Source organism: Polistes dominula, unplaced genomic scaffold (genome assembly GCF_049000335.1).
Source record: "Polistes dominula isolate Pdom_NZ unplaced genomic scaffold, Pdom_raw_medaka contig_16, whole genome shotgun sequence".
NCBI lineage: Eukaryota > Metazoa > Arthropoda > Insecta > Hymenoptera > Vespidae > Polistes > Polistes dominula.
This window is the reverse complement of record NW_028301040.1, coordinates 7,080,769-7,095,632: the sequence shown is the minus strand read 5'-3', so window position 1 is coordinate 7,095,632 and position 14,864 is coordinate 7,080,769. Positions and strand designations below refer to the sequence as shown.

The 14,864-nt window shown below is 32.4% G+C and overlaps 1 protein-coding gene across 14 annotated transcripts in view; it reads right to left on the bottom strand.

Moving 5' to 3' along the window:
- kon (chondroitin sulfate proteoglycan 4-like protein) overlaps positions 1-14,864 on the bottom strand; it is an 82,715-nt gene that overhangs the window by 26,298 nt on the left and 41,553 nt on the right. For all 14 annotated transcript variants that reach the window (XM_015328934.2, XM_015328933.2, XM_089174645.1 and 11 more), the window contains one exon: positions 12,201-12,417. In XM_015328934.2, coding sequence (XP_015184420.1) covers positions 12,201-12,417 — 217 coding nt within the window. The remainder of the gene's footprint in view (positions 1-12,200; positions 12,418-14,864) is intronic.

The window sequence follows — 14,864 nt, the reverse complement described above, 5'->3', positions numbered from 1 at the left end:
GTAAACGATCCCCAAGAAAGAATTTCTTGTTCTAGCGATAAACACACAGTGAGAAAAGAGAATCTCTTTGCTTTCTCATCTTTCCCATTTTCTGTCGAAACGAAATCGAGAAATGTATTTATTCCATGGTGAATTTCTCTCTCTCTCTCTTTCTTTCTATTTTCATCCTAAAGCTCTGGTAGAAATGCGTTAGATCGAAAATATCTAGATAGAAAACTCGTACTACTGAATACACCTCGGAAGTTGAATATGGTTCCATTCGTGTCAACTCGCCGTGTTCACGATGCTTTCAGTGGGAAGTAAAACGAGAAAGCAGAGTTTTACTTCCTGCCATGTGAGATACAGGAAAGAAGAAGAGAGACTTCTCGTTTCCGTTCGTTCCCGTTCGTTCCCGTTTCGAGCTCGGACTGTTGTCGATTTTCTATCAAATACTTTTATAAGCTGGACACGTTGACGCGCTTAGAATGTTTCTTCTTCGTAAACAGAGAAACAAATAAGTAGATTACAGTCATATATATTCATATTATATATTATATATTTATCTATTTACGCTAGAATTTATAACCGAACTAATAACTTAATACATTTTTATATTTATATTTGTTATTGTCAATTTAATTTCTTGTCTTTTTTTTTTTTTTACTTCTTGATTTAACTCGTTTTCCATAAATTTTGTTGTCCATTTATTTCGCGGTTAGTTTTTTATCCAGTGATATGAATTTACAACTGAATGAAAATTTTTTCTGGTTTTTACATTTATCGTTTTTTGTACTCTCCTTTCTTATTGATTTATTCTTCCCAATTTTTTATCCGGTAATATAGATTTTTACTTGTTTAAATTGAATTTACAATTGAATGAAAATATTTTCTGGTTTTTATATTTATGGTTTTCACATATACATATATAATATTTTTTCTTATCGATTTATTTTTTTTTTTGCCAAACTTTAATAATTGAGTGACATCAATTTTTTCTCTCTTTATCTTGAATTTAAAAGCGAATAAAATTTTCGTTCTAGTCTTTATAGTTATCGTTTGTTCTTTTTCTATCGATTTATTTTTTTGCCGAGCTATTTATTTAGAGATATAGATTTTGGCCTGTTTTCCACTGGAATTTATGACCGAACAAAGCTTTTTTATGGTTTTAAAAATTTGTTTAATCGATCTTTTTATGAGTTTTAATATGATGTATATGTCAAATCGATAACGAATGCATTTAGTTCATTTCTTTTGTCACGTTCTCATGCACAGTTCACTTTGGCAAACCCAATGTAAACTTTAATTACGAATAGTTTCCTGAGAATAGACTAAACTCGTTGGAATTATACCAGGTAGTACTATAATCTCGAACGATGGTGAGATTGGATGAGATAAATATGATCACAATATTCGTTGTTCTCTTTCTTGTTATTACTTTAATTAGGTATATAAGATTCTCATTCGATTTGTATGATTTATATTTAACGTTATATTATTATCGTTTGTAAATTTAAATAATTCTCAATATTATTATAATATTGTATTAATGAATTTAGGAGAAATAGATCGACAAATCTTTGCTATTCGGCAGATCTTAGAGAAAAATGTGAATTCAATCAGTCCGTACATCAACTTTATATAGATTTTCAAAAATCGTACGACTCGGTAAAACGAGAAAAAATGCTTGAAATCCTAATACGACAGGGGATACCAAGAAAATTGGTCAACCTGGTTCAACTTTGCCTAAAGGAAACAAGGGGTAAAGTGAGGATAGGTAACCAAATGTCGGAACATTTTAGTATCCTTAGCGGGTTAAAACAGGGGGACGCATTGTCACCTCTTTTTTTTCAATTTAGTACTGGAATTTGCTGTCAAAGAACTGCAGAAAAGTAAAGATGGTCTACAGTTGAACGGGACAACACAATTGTTGACATACGCGGACGATATTGCTTTGTTAGGAGACAATGAAGAGTTATTAATGAATAACGCAAAAATATTAATAGATAATACTAAAGATCTAAGACTGCAAATAAGCGCGGAAAAAACCAAATATATGCTAACCGATAGAGTTCAAAATAGGTCTAGTACTGGAACTTTGGTCGTCCGGGATAAAACTTTTGTACGGGTCAGCAACTTTAGGTATTTAGGATCGATCATAAACCAGACGAACGAAATTAATGAAGAACTTAAGAAAAGAATCAATCTAGGCAATTCATGTTTTTATTCGGTTAACAAATTACTCAGCTCGCGGTTGCTGTCTAGGCGATTAAAAATCAGGATAAACAGGACAATCATCCTGCCGGAAGTCCTTTGTGGTAGCGAAACGTGGTCGCTTACGTTACGGGACGAAAATAAATTTAGGGTTTTCGAAAACAAAGTTCTTTATAAAATCTTCGGTGCAAAACGCGATGAGGAAACGGGCGAATGGAGAAAACTCCATAACGTTGAAGTACATCGATTGTACAATAAACCGGAGATTATCAACGTCGTAAAATCACGCCGATTAAGATGGGCTGGTCACGTGGCGCGCATGGGGGAGGATCGAACGGCGCACAAAATATTGGTCGGTATACCAAACGGGAAAAGACCACTAGGTAGACCGAGACGTAGATGGGAGGATAATATTAGAAGAGACCTAAAAGAAATAGAATACGAAGACCGCGAATGGAAGAATCGCTCTCAGGGACGGGAACAATGGCAGGATTTGGTATTTGCGGCAATGTACTTTCGAGTTCCTAATGCCAATTATTAATAATAATAATAATAATAATAATAATAATAATAATAATAATAATAATAATAATAATAATAATAATAATAATAACTAATGAAATATTGTATAACGCTATATTATATCTTTAAGTATAATATAATCATTTTAAAATTATTTTCATTTCTACTTTCTGTTAAAATTTTAATAATAATCTGATTATATACGTGAACCCATCTTTTATATTCTCCCTTTCGTTTAACGTATACATCATATGCAGCGATTCGTGCTCGTGGATAAGCAAAGTGATTTTTTTTACAGAACCTCCATGATAATAGGATACAAGGAAAGCTAATATTTCCCAGCGATAATTTTCTTTCTTTTTTTCTTTATCTTTCTTTTTCTTCCTCTGTCTCTCTATCTTGTTCTTTTTTTTATCTTTTTTATATTCGCATTGAAGTAAAAAGGGTAGAGTAAAGGTTGGAGCTTTTGTCGTTCGCCTTTACTTAAAAAAAAAAAAAATAAAATAAAAAAAAGAAGAAGAAAAAAAGAACAACTATAAATAAAAGGAAAAAATAAAATAAAATGTAGTTGTACGACCTCAGTGTCATCCAAGCCTGATTAAAAATGGTCGAGTTTTTGTACGCTTCGATCAGAGAATTTATTTCACACTTTACTGCCTTTGCCGATCAGCTGCCACTTGCGAGTAAGGGTGCATAAGTGGTGCATGAGAATTTTCTCTTCTCTTTTTCTATTATTTCCTTTTTTCTTTTTAGGGTTTACATTCCACACGTATTCTTATTTCTAATTTTCACTCTGATACAAAGTTATATTATTATAAAAATAATATGAAAGGTCTAAAAAAGACAATTTCCACATCGTGGAATATTATATCATTATATTTAAAGATAATTAAAAACAAAATCGAAGTATTTGTAAAATATAATTAAAACCAGCAGGTACATTTAATAAGGAAAATATTGAACGTAGGAATAAAGGAAAAAGATAAAAGTATACATTCGTAAAATAAATTGAAGAAAGAGGACAAGTATATCACTGGTATTCATATTCGTGACTAGATACGATCTCACGGATGTCACTGTATACATATATATATCGTCTTGTGGAAGTTACATCTTCAAAAGCTTGTTTACTGGTCGTTCCTTTTGGCTTTTACAAGGAGGAGAACGAGCTACGAAACGTAAGCAGCTTCGATCGTTTACGTAACTACGTAATCTGCAACTTTCTTCCTAGTGATACTAGACACGTGCAATGTAACAACAAAATTTATGGCACCGAATATGATCGTATCGCTATGAAGTTTGTGGAACTTCTTATACTACTATAGTTAACTTGTTGGCTCTGAAACTCCTTCACAAAGTCGGACTCTCCCCGAGTAAAGAGTTGCAATGAAGAAGATATCACGTGTTTTAGCTCGACTATGAAGACTTCGTGTTTGTTAATTTACTTTGAAGTCACACTTTCTTATCCTTTCATATCATAATTTCACTCTTTATTAGTTCAAATATTTTTAATAATCGTTTTAAACGTTTGATTTATGGATTTTATTGACCATTTTTCATTAGAATGATACGAAACGGCGATAAACATAATTTTCCTAGCATACTATGTTCTCCTACGTAAAGATTTATGAAGAATTGTGTGTTGACAATAAAATGAGAATAAATTAATAAACATGTTATTATGTTTAATTTTAATTTTATGACATTACAAATGAATTTTTAATCAACTACGATTTATTGATGCTAGATCTAATTTATGTATTATAAAAAAAATATAAAATATGTATGTCTTTTAGTAATACATAGAAGACTTGGAACATGGATGATCGAGTTGCTGAAGAAGCCCTAATAAAAGGACAAAACGTTCAACAAGATCAAAGCAATATGTTCTGCTTTTTTTCATCTGTCCAACTTTCCTATGATACAAAGTTAGTATATATTTTATTTTGTGGACGTAAAAAACAACTAATTGAATTAATAAATATAACACATGGGCTGAAAAGTCCCGGGCCTCACACATAAATGGCGCTAGTTTTATTGCATTCATCTCATTTTTAGTTAGTACTAACCTTAAAAAGATATGTGTATAAATTTTTCAGCTGTCGAATAGTTGGTTCGTGAGATGTAGCATTTTGAGTGAAGCAGCTTTTGTTATTTTCAAAAAGATGCAGAAAAAAGATTTTCGTGTGTTAATAAAACATTGCTTTTTATTGAAAAAAGTACTTTTGAAGCCAAGGCTTGGCTTGATAAACATTATTCGGACACTGCACCAGGAAAATCAACCATTGAGAAGTGGTTTGCTAAGTTTAAACGAGGCGAAATGAGCGTCGAAGATGATGTACATAGCGGATGACCGAAAGAGGCTGTTACCGACGAAAACATCAAGAAAGTCCACAAAATAAATTTGAATGAGCGTAAAGTAAAGTTGATTGAGTTAGCTGAGACTCTAAAGATATCAAAGGAACGTGTAGGACATATAATACATGAATATTTGGACATGCGAAAGTTGTGTGTAAAGTAGCTGCCGCTCGTGCTCACAATCGATCAAAAAAATGATGGCAAAGTTGTATGAATTGGGCTTCGAATTGCTTCCTCATCCACCGTATTCTCCACATCTGACCCTCAGTAACTTTTTCCTATTTGCAGATTTCAGAAGAATGATCGCCGGAAAAAAATTCAGCACTGATGAAGGGGTAATCGCTGAAACTGAGGCCTATTTTGAGGCAAAAGATAAATCGTTCTACAAAAGTGGTATTGAAATGGTAGAGCGGCGTTGGAATGATTGTGTTGTTCTTGATGGAGATTATATTGATGAATAAAGCCAATTTTGAACGAAAAAAACAGTGTTTTCTTTGTTAGGCCCGGGACTTTTCAGCCCATGTGTTATGTATTTATAAATCTGAGACACATTTGCAATAGTTTCGTTATGAATCGCACCTGGTAATATTACTGTATTATTAATTATTAATAAAAGATTCTAATTTATATGAATGGATTATATTCTCATTAATGCAAAATACTATGTTTCGTACTATAGAATAGATAGAATATAAGAGAAGCTTGAAGTTGGGTGAGAGAGTAAAAGCATATGCAAGTAAATGGAATAGAGAGAGAGAGAGAGAGAGAGAGAAAGAGAGAGATAGGAAGTGACATAGCTACGACGAGAAGGAATGGCTGTTGTTATGCATTCTCTCCCATGGGCGTCGATGCAGGTGGCACGCGTCGAGCAATGCGCGAAAATGCGAAGCATCCGTGACACGCTCTGAGATTTAAGAAATCTGAGAAATCGACGAACGTACGGGGTGGTGTCAAGGAAAGGGATAAAAAAAAAAAGAAATGAGAAGAAGAAAAATAAGAATAAGAATAACAATAGATAGAGAAAGACTAGATGGGGCAGGTGAACCGTGACAAGGATTCTGTCAATGCGACCTCTAATAAATCGAATCGATTCGCCAAGTTGAGCAACGATTCTCAAGGAGAAAATATTTTCCCTCCGAGAAGCCTTGTCGTCGTCGTCGTCGTCGTCCTTGTCCTCGTCCTTATCCTCGTTCTCGTTCTCGTTCTCCTTTTAGTTCTCCTTTTATAGTTCTCCTTCGTATTCTTGCACACCTGAGAGTTTAGATTTCGTTCACAGTCTAAGGAGAATTCGTTCAAATCGAGGGAATCAAGGTTTCCGTATTTTCTAAGAGATGGAATCGAATCGTGAATGCGTTCTTCTATGTATACCACCCTCCGAGAAAATAGATTCGGGGAGAAAGGGGGGGGATCTGTTGGTTGGTAGGTGCTCGAACGAAACGTTTACGGAAAAACAGAAATATTCCTTTCCACGTTATCGATGCCTAAAAGAAGATAGATTCAATCTCGAGTTCTTTTACTTCAGTTAAGAATTTTTCTTATTTTTCCAAAGAATTCCTTTTGTTAACGAAATGTTTCTTCCGATGACGGACATTTTTCGTTATTCCTTCATGTCGAATTTCATAAAGGTAACACAATAATACAATACATACATTCGTACTATTACTAAAAATACTAATAAATATTTTCGACTTTAAAATAGACGTAATTTCTGTAATTACAAATATTTTTCAATAAAAATGTATATCCATTTTGTTTAAAGTTCAATAAATGTGACGATTAAATTTTACTTTTACATCTTCTTTATTTTCTCGGAAAATAATTTGTAAAAAATTGGAATATTCTTTTTTTATTTTTTCAATACAATCATCGATATTAGTTAACAGTTAATAAATGAATACACATAACCGATTGTTGACTTATGCATTTGAAGCGTTTTATTTTATCCCCTTTTAGTCAGTGTTCTATAACGATTCAGTTGATTAACTTCGAATCTGTTAACTCTTGTACAAACTCATACGTATGAATAACGTATAATAAACCCGTTTTCCGATATTTTTTGCGAGTTTTATTTTTATACCGAGTCACATATTTCTTAGAATTTATAAACCCCATAATTGCATTTTCACTCGTAATTGTTTTTCAATGCAAAAAACTAGATACTCCAGTTAAGAAGATTAATTTTATCGTCAGATTCGAAAGTAGTAGAATAAATTGGAATAGAAAGTTTAACATAAAAATCCAACTACGAAGTTGCATACAAAACTAGAGTTACATACGTTTAATAAGAGAGACTTTGGAATAACAGTAGAAAATATTAATGGTTCTTTTAAAATGAATAGATTTGATATACGACAAATGGGTGTAAAAAGAGTAATATTTGATGCCGTTGTGAATAATGAAATGTACAGTTGTACTTGGTTTCATGTTTTCAAGTTTTTCGTCTAAAACAATATTATGTAAGGGAAAATATTTCATAAAATTTATCATGTTTCACAAAGAAACATAATATAAATCCATTTCATATTTATCCAAATGAAATATTTTCTTTTTATATTCTAATAAAAAACTCGTCATACATATACAGTGGATCAAATAAGTATTGGCACACCACAATTTTTGTAAATATCTTTGATTATTGAAGGATATTGCTGACACCATATATGTCATTTTATGTATTTTAATGTACATTAGTTGTATACCTAAGTATATTACTTAATAATAATAATAGCAAAAATTATAAAAAGAAATAACAAAAATTTTATAGTCAAAAAAGTATTGGCACAGTAACCTCTGTAATCGTAGGTTTTCAGTTTCTCTTTTTCAGACATTTCTTATACCATTTCTAAGAACACAAATGTAAATTAACATATTATCTTGGTTTCTGCGTTCGATACAAGTATTTAGTTTCAATATTTATTCTACAAAGGAAACATGGTTGGAAAGACAAAAGAGCTGTCGACTGTGGTGCGAAATGAAATTATTTTTCTTCGTAAAAGGGGCGACAGTTATCGCCAAATTGGAGAAACTTTAAAAATTAGTTTTTTGAGTGTAAGAAATATAATAAAAAAATGTGAGCGATTTGGCACTACTGAAAATAGACCACGGTCAGGCCGAGCGAAAATATTAACAATGAGGGAGCGGCGCGATATCATTAAACAAATTGGAAAAAATCTATTTGTAAGTGTTCATAGATTGTCCGTTGATATCGCAACACACTGGGGAAAGACAGTGAATCCACAAACAATTCGAAAAGTTATACATTCGGCTCATATATACGGCTGAACTGCGAGCAAGAAGCCGTTCATCAATGAAGTGAATAGACAAAAACGGCTTGTATTTACAAAAGTGTAAGTAAATAAAGACATAGAATTTTGGAAAAATGTCATATTTTCTGATGAAAGTAAGTTTAATTTATTCTAATCAGATGGAAAGAAATGGATGGAAAATGGATGGAAAATCAGATGGAAAAAAGTACACTTTTGCAAATTCAAACCATTTCCTTCAATAATCAAATATATTTACAAAAATTGTGGTGTGCCAATACTTATTTGATCCACTGTATAGTTTTAATGCGATCTAATTGTAAGTTAGTTTGACATATAAGCAATTGTATTTTAGTTGTAAGCCGCTTAAAATTGTAGTAGGCATTAATTACTACGATCGTCCATTATGGTTGACGCATACGCTTCATGGTAGATAGTATTCGTACGGTATTGCGAAATTCAACGGTTGCTACATTAATGCCACATGCGTTTCCCTATAATTCGACTACGAATTAGCAACGATCGTATCGTTTTACCGTGCTAAAACCGCGAGAAATGGCGCCTCGTCTCTCCTAATTGATTCAAAATGGCTGATAATCCCCTGAGAAGTCGTTAAGTTCAACCGGAAACTTGACTAAAACGTTTCCAGTCTTTCAACCTTTCTCTAATCGTATAATACATCAAATATTAGTCAGAAATTTCATATTTAAACATTTTATCGATTTAACTATTACTTTAATATGTGGATACTTACTTGATAGAAAAAAAATTATATAAATTTCATTATGATGTAATTAAATAAATTTCAATAATTGAAGAGATACAGATTTGCAAATGTGTTGGTTCAAATTAACAAAGCATTCATACCGTTAATAAAATTAATATTTCATTTCAATATTAATGTAAATCTAATGTATTATTGATTATATTGTTAATAATGAACAATATTATAATTTTTTTTTTATATAAATATACGATATATACATGATCACTTGGATCCAATCTTCTTTACGTTTTTATCTCATCCAGTTAAATGTTTGCCAAGTAATTTCAACCCTCCACGTAATCTTTTCTTCTCTTTGTTTAAAATAATTTCCGGCTTATGTTACGTTGTTATAACTTCGTTTTATCCTTTTTAAAGCAAAACCCTTTAGTTTCTATCGAAACGATCGTAATAATGGCAAGACCGCAGATACGGAAAGAGAGAGAGAAAGAGATACATGGCTCGTTGTAAATTCTAAAGTTTCTTCATTAGCGCATGAACGAGATTGTGTTCCTTTCGTGTAAATATTGCATCTCATAAGTTATCTTTTAAAGAAAAGCTGAGAGTGTCGCCATATTATTATCGTGGTCTATGCTTGTCGGCAATGTTAATAAATTCTCTCTATTTACATATAAGCGGAAACACCATAAAACTCACTTTATTTTTAACTTGTTATTTTTTTATTTAAAATATTTTTTATCCCATTGAATAGCAGTCGAGATAGCAATAATGGCGTTGGTTGGTGTAGCTTTTGGTGGTGGTGGTGATGGTGGTGGTGGGTTGCTCGACTCTATTTCTTTATTTTCTTTTCTTCCTTTTTATCTCTTTGTTCTCTGCTACTAGATTATACATACGGAAGGAAGAACGCGCGAATGGGCCAAATAAATATATCCCAATGGTAGAATTTGGTGGACGATTACCATGACTCTCACATTTATTCCGGAAAGGAACGTTTTGGTCCATCCATTAGGAAAGGAAGAGGAAAGTGTTCATATCGGCTCCATAAAATGTTCATTCCTCTTTCTCTTTCTCGAGTTAAAACGATACGATTGGTGCTTCCTCTTTGTACATATGTTACGTTCTTCTTCGCTTCTACAATTCCAATATCGAATAATTTCACTCGGCGGTGTAGAAAAAGAGATAGGAATAAAAAAGGTTCGAGAATAAGAAAACTCGATTCATGGTTATTACATTTTTCAATAGAATTAATTATACAAACAAAGAATAAATGAGTCGATCAAAAAAGTCTCTGTTAAAAATGAAAGAGTTCTTCTTCATTTAAGAAACACGAAACAACATTTAAGAGTATCAGAGGACCCTGCAACGTTCGTAACACGATTGTGGCAGTTGTTTCGAGCTTTCCGAGATGGTTTAACGACATTTGCCTCGGAAAGCTTCGTCGTTAAAAGCTATGCGAAGAGAAGATACCAGGAGTGTAATATGAAAGGGTTCCTCTGACCTGAATACGTATTAGAACTACATACTTACAAGCACACACGTCTACTTGTATACATATTCGTTAGTAGAACGGATTTCTAACTATTCTAACTTTAACGAAATGTCCGTTTAATTTACATTTTAGTGTAGAGCAACTATTGAAATCAACGCTCGTATAAATATTTTCTTCTCTATGGTAATATAAAGTTTATTTCATAATCATGAAATTCTATATTCAGGTATCGTTTTCATTTGATTTTCTCTTTCTCTCTCTCTCTCTCTATCTATCTTTATCTTGTTATACTAATTCGATCGCACGAGAAATTTCAATGTCTCTCTTTCTCTCTCTCTCTCTCTCTCTCTCTATGGTTCTGTTGTTTATTATAATCTACACGTGCTAACATGATTGACCACGTACTATTTACTCGAGAACAACTGGATCTGGAAGATACTAGTGAAACATTTCTCGATGTGGTAATACTGAAATTTCCTATTTACTTGGAAAAAGATATACAACTGCAATATCTACGTGTGCGCGTTTTCTATATTTAATGAAAGATGACCTTACAGAGAAAATGTCTAGGCAGGTACTACTACGAACGAGATAAGAAAAAAATAAAGAGAACAAAAATGTATATCCAAGGAAAGAAAAGAAAAGAAATAGAAAATAGCATAGCACCTCGTTAGAAAGAAAGCAGTTGCTTTAGTCGGTGACATTCTTCTTTTGCAAATTTTTTACAAGCTAACGACGAAGTTCTTTTTTAGGTCGCCCTTTTTTTTACGTTTCTCTCGCTAAACGAAATCTCGAATTAATGCTTTCGAAGAGGTAGGTAGGTAGGTAGGTAGGTAGGTAGGTAGGTAGGTAGGTAGGTAGGTAGGTAGGTAGGTAGGAAGGTATGTAGATAGGTAGGTACTGCTACGTTGATGTACTTCAGTGGAAAAAAAAGGGAAAAAAGCGGTTAAATGTTCTGTTCAAGTGGTAAAGAGCATAAAGATTTGAAGAGCGAAGGTTAAGCGATAGCTTCTAACTTTGAAAGGGCGTGATTCTTGCGTCAAAGGGAAACTCGATGCTGTCGTCTTTCTATTCGTTGATTGTATACTCTGGATTATCTCTTTCCTGTCTAGACAAGTGATTGATTTTCTAATGATTTTCGATCTTTTAACATTATGTTGATCTTTCCCTTTTGCTCGACATGTTGAATACGTGTTGAATACTTGTCGAAATCTAATCGAAAGACATTTTTCAAATTTAATCTTTAATGGGGATGTTTTTCTCGCATTTTACTGTTTAATGTAATAAGAACTATGTGCGCATGTTCTCGTTGAGTTGTTTAATATGCTAAATTGTTTGAAACTTTGAATTAACTACTTATTTGCATATAATCCTGACTAGTTTCTTATTTCTTGGATTACATATGAATTAGATATTCAAATGTATACATAAATAAAGAACTAGAAATGATCTCTTACTATATTACTGTCTAAATATTCATATACTTGTTCTTGAATTTATGTTTTACTTTTTACAAGCAATTAGAATATTCATTTGATAAATCAGTTTTATAAAATTAAACAAAAAAAGATATTTAAATTACGTTATTATAAATAATAGTATTTGTATTGGAATACTTAAGAGCAAGGTTAGAAACGCGTTTAATAGTTCTTACCTAGATCCGGAACGAGGTATAGCTCGTGGAATCGCCGTAAAGGCACCATCCTCGACGAAGCTCACTTCCGTGCTCCATGTGGCGTCAAATTCCGGTGAACATCCCCACGTAACTGCGGTTGCATCGGATTGGCCCCTTCTAGACCTCGCGTACTCTATTACTCTTGCACCGTTGTAGATTATGTCAGCCATGCATCCACGTAGGTAGTCGGTGTGCCCTGTGAAACAGAAAAGTAAAATGCTACTTTGATATTAAATATCTCGGAGTAAACAAATTCTTTTTTTTTTATCATTATTAATGTTCAAACAATAATTTAATGTATTACGAAAGCTAGAATAAAGAGTATTATACGTACAAATGTAAAACAATTATTTCAGAAACAAAAAATAATTTCTAACCCAATTTTTTTTAAATTACAAATTGTCAACAAATTTTGTAGATATTTTACATATATATATGGATGTAACATAATATAGTGTAAAAGTTCAAAAGAGTACATTATTGTGAACTTTAAAAGAGACAAAGAGAAAGTCTCTTGACCCACTTTAATGTATTAAAAATTGTAAAAGAATATTTAGATGCTATATATAATATAATATAATGTATAAAAGTTGAAAAGTGTACACAAATGGACTTTGAAAAGGGACAGTAAAATTTTTGACCCACTTTTATGTATTACAAATTGTAATAAAATTATTATATATACATATACATGATATAATATTACATAATACTATAAATGAACTTTATAAAAGTAAGAGAGAGAGATAGATTATTGACCTAATATTTTTACGAGATAATATTTAATTGATCAATGTTGAAATTTGTATTATTTTTTATTTAAATAAATAAGGTCAATGTTTATTACTAAAAATTCTGGCATTTTCTATGGGCTAACTGGGTTTCAATAACATAAATAATATTGAATTGTATTGAAAAGTATTGTAATATTTAGATAGAAAATAGTCAAAACTGTGTCATTAATACTAGGCAAGCTCAAGAATACATACTGTGCATATATATCAAGAATACACCTGTGCATTATGTTGACCCAATATTTTGAAAAATATACTACAGATACGTTTAGATGTAAAATATGAAAAATAGCTATATTATTTATTGGTTAACCTAGGAATGTAGAGTAGCACAGCTGCATTCAGGTTTCCAACAGTATAATACGGTATTGCATTGTATTGTATTGGCCTAATTTTCCCGTTATATTTATGCATAAAATAGTAAAAATTTGGATATTTTCCATTGACCAACCGAGTTAAAGTTAAAAAAAAGGCAAATAAAAGTTTATAAAATGGAGAGAGAGAGAGAGAGAGAGAGAGAGAGAGAAAGAGAGAGAGAAACTTTTGAGAAAAGTTCCTTTGGAAAGTTTAAGTTCGTTGAGAAGATCGGTTCGCATAAGCGTAAAGGAAATTACGAGTCGTCCAAGTTCGAGGAGGTACGTTGTTCCGCGTTGTTACTGTTAATGGATTTTCTTTAACGTCTTACGACGATCTCACTCTATTTCTCGTTCATAGGGAAACGGTAGAATCGTATTACTAGACTGAGTTAAAGAATTTGACGATTTTTGAGTTAGCTAGTAAGTTAGCTACCCTATCCCAGGCTAGCGATTTAAATTACCTTCATCGATGAGACTCAAAGTCAAACTTTGGGCAAAGTCTAACTTGCGAATAGTTGTCATTCCTCTTATTCCCATCCTCTTGTTCTCATTGGAAGGGTCCTCTTACTCTCACTCTCTGATCCTCTTTCTTCCGACACCCTAATTATCCTTGACGTTCACCATTTTACACGCGAATGTGTGACGTCGATCTAGGAACGACCCAATTTGTAGTTCAAATTGACCGGCTTCTACAATCGGCTTATCGTCGTTGAAATTTCCAAAAGAGAACGTTCGAGGTCGTGACAGAGATTTCTTTTCCTTCCGAACTCTGTTACGCTTTGGTAATCCTCTCATCGGCAGGCTTCCAACGGAATTAACATTTTTAATTTGCTTTCTATCTTTCTTTCTCTTACTATTTCTATTTCTTTTCTTTCCCTCTTTTATGTTTCGTCTTTTTTTTTCTTTTTATTTTCTTTTTGTTTTTCTTTTTTTTTTTTCTTATTTTTTTTTTTTCATTCATCCTATCCACTTCGGCACAAGTTTTAAGTGATTTTATCGAAAAGGGGAAGCCAACTAATTCAGCTTTTTCGTTGGCCGGATAAGTATCGGAGGCCATTGGACGAGCGTTTTACATAAACGAATGCTAACTAAGTTCCACTTTATGCATGCGCAATATCGCTACGCGATATCCATACAAAGAACTAACTCGATCCTTCATAAAACGGCTGAAGCTTCGTCCGCTGTTCGCTCGCTCGTTCGTTCGTTCGTTCGTTCGTTCGTTCGTTTTCATTTGAAAAAAGCAAAGAAATTTTCCTAGCCTTCTCAACGGATTCAATTACATTTTTTATATAAATATTTTTTTTCCTGCTGTATAACGATTGGGAACCGTTCCAAACGAATATCTAGGTATAAATGTGTGTTTTTTTTTATGATTTTTCTATGATTTTAACAAAAATACAATACAAGAGATTCGTTTAAATGAAAATGTAAGTAAAAAATCAGTACACGTATCAATAATTATGCTGTTAAATTGTAACAGTGGTCTGAATGAG